Source organism: Mercenaria mercenaria, chromosome 12 (genome assembly GCF_021730395.1).
Source record: "Mercenaria mercenaria strain notata chromosome 12, MADL_Memer_1, whole genome shotgun sequence".
Lineage (NCBI taxonomy): Eukaryota > Metazoa > Mollusca > Bivalvia > Venerida > Veneridae > Mercenaria > Mercenaria mercenaria.
In genome coordinates, this window is record NC_069372.1 from 70898298 (window position 1) to 70906371 (window position 8074).

The window sequence follows — 8074 nt, forward strand, 5'->3', positions numbered from 1 at the left end:
AATATAACTTTCCCTTTTGCACTTCTGAAAACATTTCCCTATACTGTGAAATCAATTTTGTGAACATGGAATTTTACGGTTTTGGTCAAAACGGCATTTTTCTGGGGAAATAAAGTGGTGAATTTCAAGTTTAAAACAAAATAAATGGATTTTTTTTGTTCAGTGATATTGAATTTTGTGGATTGACTTGACAAAGATCAATATTGCTTATTTCACAGTAATTTAAATTTCAAAAAGTTATGTGAAGAAGTTTTTTTTGTATTTAGCGTATGAATGTACTTGGACTATTAATAAATTTACTCAGTTCAAAATAAATTTTGCTATTTAACTGATAAGAGACATTTTCATTACTTCCATTTCTAGAAAATAGAGATTACAACTACCAGCAACAAGGATGGAGTATGTTAGATATAAATGTTTTATCGTAACAACCTGCCCATATTATAAGTCGTAACTTGTTGTGATGATGATCCTTTTGTTGTTTTGTAAACAGTCTGCCTTCGTCAGCTTTAGTACAAATATATACAGGGGTCTGCATGGTTAAGGTTACTTACTGATATACAGGACGTCTGTGGCCACGAGGTTAAGGTTACTTACTGATATACAGGACGTCGGTGGCCACGAGGTTAAGGTTGTGTGCTGATATACAGGACGTCCGTGGCCACGAGGTTAAGGTTGCTTACTGATATGCAGGGGCCTCCATGGCCAAGAGGTTAAGGTTGCTTACTGATATACAGGGCCTCCATGGCTACTAGGTTAAGGTTGTGTGCTGATATACAGGGCCTTCATGGCCACTAGGTTAAGATTGCTTACTGATATACATGGCCTCCTTGGCCACAAGGTTAAGTTTGCTTACTGATATACAGGGGCCTCAGTGGCCACAAGGTTAAGGTTGCTTACTGATATACAGGGCCTCCGTGGACACGAGGTGAAGGTTGCTTACTGATATACAGGGCCTCCAAACCACTGCCTTACCCTTGCATGATCGTAAGAGGCGACTAATAGGGTCTTAACACTTGGTTTTGCAGTAACTCTGTGATTCCAGCAGGTATGCAAATTTTGATATCATACCTCATGTTTTTATTTCGATGTAAATGAGGTGTGGAAGCAAAATTTGTAGTCCTGTTTGGCGCCATATAACCTATACTCTGTTGGTGCGTCGTAAAACCCAAATAAATAAATCAACTGTCATGCGAAGGGCTATCCAGCTGTGATAAGGAAGGTTGATGGTTCTGCCCAGGTACCTGCTAGTGCACGGCGCACCCTGGGTCTTCCTTTACCATTAAAAGCTGGAAGTTTCCATAAGTTAAGACCTATAATTATCATGAAACCCAACAGAAACAAATTAATTCTATGTGTAATGATGTAGTAAGGTAATGATACACAAAGTTTTGCAGATGAAAGATTTATTTAGCAAACCTGTTCAGTATCTTGCTGTATAAATACATAGCTATAAATGTGTTTCACAAGGAAGACCTGTTTCTAATGCTGTAAGCACTTATCAGTCGACCCTATTTCCATACATGTATGTACCTAATGCTTTTTAACTGTAACAAGTATATTATGCCTATGGCAATGTCCAGCTAGCTCTCAGTTTTGCATGTTCAGAACATTTTTAGCTCAACTTTTCGAAGAAAAAGTAGAGCTATTGTACTCGCCCCGGCGTCGCCGTTGCCGTTGGTTTGATAAAGTCAAATATCTCTGTTACTATCAAAGCTATTGACTTGAAACTTAAAAGAATTATTTACTATCAAAGTCTACACCAGGAGAAACATTCCCCATTACTCTGATTTGAATTTTGACAGAATAATGCCCCTTTTTAACTTGGAATTTTTGGTTTAAATTTTTTTTTAAGTCAAATATTTCTGTTATTATCAAAGCTATTGACTTGAAACTTAAAATACTTACTTACCATCAAAGTCTACACCAGAAGAAACAATTCTCATAACTCTGATTTGAATTTTGACAGAATTATGCCCCTTTTTAACTAATAATTTTTTGTTAAAATTTTTGATAAAGTCAAATATCTCTGTTACTTTTAAAGCTTTTGACTCGAAACTCAAAATAGTTATTTACTATCAAAATCTTCACCAGGAGACACAATTCCCATAACTCTGGTTTGAATTTTGACAGAATTATGTCCCTTTTTAACTTAAATTTTTTTTATGTTTAAAAATCAATATTCAGTATACAAGCTACTGAATAAAAGTACGATGCCTGTCTTACACCGGAGAAAAGCCCATACTGTTTGTTTTCTTTTACTTAAAAGTTAAAAAAATTGATAAAGTCAGATATCTGTGTTACTATTAAAGCTTTTGACTTGAAACTCAAAATAGTTATTTACTATCAAAATCTTCACCAGGAGACACAATTCCCATAACTCTGATTTGAATTCTGACAGAGTTATGTCCCTTTTTAACTTGGATTTTTTTTACTGGCAAAACTCTAATTCAGAGTCAAGCACTGAGAAAAGTCGAATGCGCTGTCTTATGGACAGCTCTTGTTTTTTTTTTACTTAAAAGTTAAAAAAATGATAAAAGAGCAGATCTTTTAAAAAGAACCTACAGTTGGCTCTTTTCTACTTCAAAATTCCTTTATGTTCGGTAAAATACTCTTATAATTTTGATAGAGTTTGCTAGATTTCTTCATCTATGTTTTGGGGGGAGGGGGGTTTTTATCACTGATGCTTGATTTCGTGTGTAGAATTGCCTAAATAGCTACACATAATCTGTGACAGTGTTGGTTCAGTGTCTTTTACTCTTACAAAAACATCTTACCTGAATGCTTTGTTGCATGCTTTTGTATTACATATATTATCATTGTCTTATACTTAGACTGGCTCAGCACTCATAGTTCATTAGGTTGTGACAGTTTGATACTTTACAGTTTTAGTCCTGTATGTTTCACATGCTGGCCATGTATTATGAAAATTTTACAATGCATATCAATTCAAATTTCTAACATAATGAACTATAGCCTTGCAAAAAAAACACTAGATTTTACAGTACTGAGAAAGAGTGATTTAAGTGTTTTTACTTTGTCAGTCTGTTAAAAGCGTTTCATTATCGTGTATGTATTGTATTTGTCCAGGTATACGGCATTTGTTTGACCATAACCTAGCAAACTGCATCAGACATTGAGCATTACAAGTGGTATAATTGTATTAATCTTGTGTATTTGTTATTTTCAGACAGAAGACCCAATAGAAATCAACAACAACAAAGAGCATATTAAACTACCAGACATATTCATCCTTAAATACAGTACTACTGTTCTACAGTATTGCTGTAATATTGAAAACGTTTGTGATACAATATCAGAGTTTCAGTCCTGCATTTATAACATTTCAGCTTTGGAAGACGGAAATATACATTTTAAGTGGTGTTTAATTCTGAAGGAGTTTAAAGTTATCTTCTGAGAGGCAGTTTTACTGCTATAGAAAAACAAGTGAAATATTAGCGATTTTGGATCTTTATTGACATATTTTTGTTACCAACTGAATGTTTATTATAGAGTGTAAAATGACTTTGTGTAAAGCTAAAAATTCTTTCAGTCTTTTGGACACAGAAGATTCGAGTATTTATTTAGTTACAGAAAATTTTGTACATTTCATCCTAAGTGGTGGCGAGCTCAATAGTGAAATGGTCTGTGTTAGCCAGGCTTGCAGTTTTTGTTTAGAAGTGATAAAATGTTCATGTTTTTTCTTTCATAAGAATATCATCGTAAATAATCATGTTATTGATTGTGTGACTGAAAGTTTGTCACAATTTTTAGATCATTTCCAATGGAGATTTTTGTTAGGCTCCTGACAGTAGGGGCAGACTGTTTTCATCTCACAGACCTATAAAGCTAGACTAAACTGGCTATGCTGAAAAAGTTTTTGTTTGCTATAGTAAAGTTTTAGTATGCATCAGTATGAAAAACACTTGACTGTTTGATTCTCAAGTGAGTCAAAATTATTCTAAAATTTATTGGCATTCTGTCAAAAGTTCTGTTTTCACCATTGTTACTGAATTGGAAGCGTACAATGTGTTTGTATTAATGGAAATGAAAGATTACACTGGAGTTAAATTGTTATCAATAATTGTTACACAAATCTCAGAGAAAGTTTGTTAAGAAACTGAACTTGACAATAATACCTAATGTGAAAATGGATAAAATAAGTTTTGTTGGTACATGTGAGATGTAAACAGTCTGCCCAGGTTATTTTGGTTTAGTGCTATTTTAATTACAGCTTATTTATCACCTTATTTGGGTATTCAAAATTACAAAATAGAATTTTAAAAAATAAATAACATCAACATAGAAGGTTATTTGTTTCTTTTATTTTTTGGAAAGAGAAAGCTGCATGACTAGTTAAATGTGTACCCCAGTTACTTTTAGAATAAAGTATGTTTTAGAAACAGCTCAGGCCTACTAATGCACATAGAATTGATCCATCAAGTTGTCTGACATTACCAAATTTCTCCTTGACAATTTGATAAAAGACATTGCATCTGAAACCATTCGTCCTCTACTGTTATTCATGTGGGGAAGTAGGCAGTTACTTGCGGAGAATAGGTCTGTACTGGTCAAGTGCCGCAGTGCCTGCTGTTACATAACTGAAATATTGTTGAAGAACGGCACTAAACCCAAAACACTTGCCATAAACATTTACCGAATGCTTCCCCTACATATACTGTTAGTGTGTCTTTGGAGGTTACTTATAGTTTGTCTGCAGAAAGTGGCTTCTGTGCTAACTTTGAATTACATTATATTTTTCCATGAGAAACTTTAATAATGATACATTGATAGAAGGCAATGTGATGTACATCCAGTTATTTTGTTGCTAGTTGCTATAGCTACAAATGGTTGAAAATATAAAAAAAAATGTATTCAAAAGTAAGTTTTACTTATTGTGCCCACCAAAATTTTTGGGGAGGCACTTGGAGTTGCCCTTGTCTGTACCTCCGTCCCTACTTAAGTTGTTCATATCTCAAAAAGTATTTGACCATGAGTCGTCAAACCATACATGATAAATCCATTAGTTGATACTAACATGTGCAATGTTCTTGTTTTTCGACACATATGCCTACATACAAATAACACTATTAAAGAAGATAAGAGCAGTATGTTAAATATGTATTTTCCTCAGATAGTGTATTCTACAGTTATTGAAGTCATCTACACTAACTGTAACTTACTTCGACGGTGGACAGTGGACTTACAGTAGTTTTTTCCCAAAAATATTTAAAGGTTTGCAAGGCAGAAAACATACTTTTGGTGTATATGTGACTTTAATGTACATGAATTAACAGTGAATAATCACGAGAACAGGTCCTGAAACTCAAGTATTAGATGGTTTCTACAAAGTCTATAATGCCAACAATATCCTGTGATGGAAATTATATAGAATTGTTGCTGCGGTAAACAGCTGTTCTATTCTGGTTATAGTCCTCCTGTATTGCTTTCTGAAACAATGTTCATGGATGGACCTCCTTTATTACAGAAAATTAATAGTTGTTTACTTCAAACAATGTTTAGAACATTTCATACCTTGAATCTTCATCAAACTTTGTCTGTAGCATCATTATTATAAGGTCCTCTCCCAAGTTTGTTTAAATAGGGGCACTTGGCTCCTTTGAGGGGCCGCTAGAGCAAGAAATAGAAATACCTTTAAACAACTCAGGAACCGCGTCTTCATCAAACTTAGTCTGTAGCATCATTATAAGGTCCTCACTTAAATTTGTTCAAATGGAGGCAATTAGCCCCTTTTAGGGGCGGCTAGAGCTAAAACTAGAAAAAAAAAACTTTAAGCAACTTCTTATGAATCGCTTGATGGATCTTCATCAGACTTTGTCGGTAGCATCATTATAAGGTCCTCTCCCATATTTGTTCAAATGGGATTACTTGGGCGCCTTTTAGGGGACACTAGAGTTAAAAATAGAAATACCTTTAAACGACTTCTTCTCATGAACGGCTTGATGGATCTTGATCTGTTGCATCATTATAAGGTCCTCTTCTAAATTTATTTAAATGGAGCCACTTGGCTCCTTTTAGGAGCTGCTAGAGCTAAAAATAGAAATACGTTTAAATGACTTCTTATCATGAACCGCTCGATTGATCTTCATCAGTCTTGGTCTGTAGCATCATTATATAGTCCACTTATAAAATTTGTTCAAATGGGGGCACTTGGCCCCTTGTAGGGGCTGCTAGAGCTAAAAACAGAAAAACCTTTGAACGACTTCTCATGAACCGCTTAATAAATCTTCATCAAACTTGGTCTGTAGCATCATTATAAGGTCCTCCCCAAATTTGTTCAAATGGGGGCACTTGGCCCCTTTTAGGGGTAAAAATAGAAATACCTTTAAACGACTTCTGCTCATGAACCGCTTGATGGATCTTCATCAGACTTGGCCTGCAGCATCATTATATGGTCTTCTCCCAGATTTATTCAAATGGGGGCACTTGGCCGATTTTAGGGGTCGCTGGAGCTAAAAATAGAAATACATTTAAACCACTTCTCATGAACTGCTAGATGAGTCTTCATCAAACTTGGTCTGAAGCATCATTATATGGTCATCTCCCAATTTTGTTTAAATGGGGGCACTCGCGCGTTTTAGGGGCTGCTAGAGCTGAAAATAGAAATACCTTTAAACGACTTCTTACCATGCACTGCTTGATGGATCTTCATTAAAGTTTGTCTGTGGCATCATTATATGGTCCTCTCCCATGTTTGTTCAAATTGGGGCACTTGGCCCCCTAAAGGGGCCGCTAGAGCGAAAAATAGAAAATACCTTTTAAACAACTTATGAACTGCTTGATGGATCTTCATCAAACTTGGTATGTAGCATCATTATATGGTCGTCTCCCAAGTTTGTTCAAATGGGGGCACTTGGCTCTTTTTAGGGGCCGTTAGAGCTGAAACTAGAAATACATTTAAAAGTCTTAATTTAATTTTTTTTTAATTCAATTTAATACTTTGTCACAAGCAAGATCTAATTAGGTCAAGGTCGGTCTCAGGTGAGCGACTTGGAGCCCATTTGAGCCTCTTGTCTATATTTTGGGGCCGAGTGGTTAAGGTCGCTGACTTCAAATCACTTGCCCCTCATTATAGGTTCGAGCCTCACATGGAGCGTTGAATTCTTCATGTGAGGAAGCCATCCAGCTGGCTTACGGAAAGTCGGTGGTTCTACCCAGGTGCCCGCTCGTGATGAAATAATGCACGGAGGGGCACTCGGGGTCTTCCTTTACCATCAAAGCTTAAAAGTCGCCATATAACCTATAATTGTGTCGGTGCGACGTTAAACCCAACAAAATAAAATAATTTTCTTTATTTTATCTGCATTACTAGTATAACTTTAAAATGCCTCATACTCGACAGTCTTGTTGCCAAGGGCAATGGCGGACCCAAAGGTATTTTTAAGTCGTATTTCAGTCACAAAGACTGTTCTTCTATTCAATACAGACCACTTGATCTACGGCCTTCAAACCTGACAGGTATATTACCAGTGGGCAATAAATGACCCCTTAATATTCTGAGGTCAGTTGTCCAAAGGTCAAGGTCAGAGTGCTTACTGATACAAAAACCGAACCCTCAGTTCCTTCTGCAAGCATTTTGCTCATGGACAGTTGATGGCCTCTATTGATTTGAGGTCAAAGGCAACTGTTTGAAAACCCGTTTCATCTGGAGACTTTGAGGACGACTTGACCCTCAGACTTTGCAGGCACATTGCCAGTGGACAGTAAATGATCTTTTATTATTTTGAGGCCAGTGGGTCTTCAAAGGTAAAGGTCACAGTGACCATTAGTACAAAAATAACTCTCAATGAAACCTCAGTATCATTGTCACTTTCCTCGGACTTATTATGAGATGTTCTTGGTCCACGCTTCGCAATATTTATAACTTAACGTGTTTCGTTCCACATAGCGTGCTGTAGTTAAAATTGTCCGGTATTCCTCGCTGAATTTTATTTTAAAATCCATATTTTATAAATTTGAATTAGAAGGGCAATGTAGGATCTATTTAAAATAAAGAACTGGCAGTAATCTTAGAATGACAGCGAAACACTTTTGTTTTGTCGCGTATTGTCTC

The 8074-nt window shown here is 35.8% G+C and overlaps 1 protein-coding gene across 5 annotated transcripts in view; it reads left to right on the forward strand.

The window, feature by feature from the left end:
* Nucleotides 1–4308, forward strand: part of LOC123533469 (eukaryotic translation initiation factor 3 subunit C-like) — a 78457-nt gene extending 74149 nt beyond the window's left edge. For 3 of the 5 annotated variants that reach the window (XR_008366551.1, XM_053520306.1, XM_053520307.1), the window contains one exon: nt 3191–4308. Coding sequence is in view for 4 of the 5 variants with exons in the window: in XM_053520306.1 (XP_053376281.1) it covers nt 3191–3234 (44 nt within the window). In the remaining variant the exon portion in view is untranslated. Of the gene's footprint in view, nt 1–363; nt 400–3190 lie in introns of all 5 variants that reach the window. The other 2 variants (XM_053520304.1, XM_053520305.1) reach the window with 1 other exon arrangement.
* The last annotated feature ends 3766 nt before the right edge of the window (nt 4309–8074 follow it).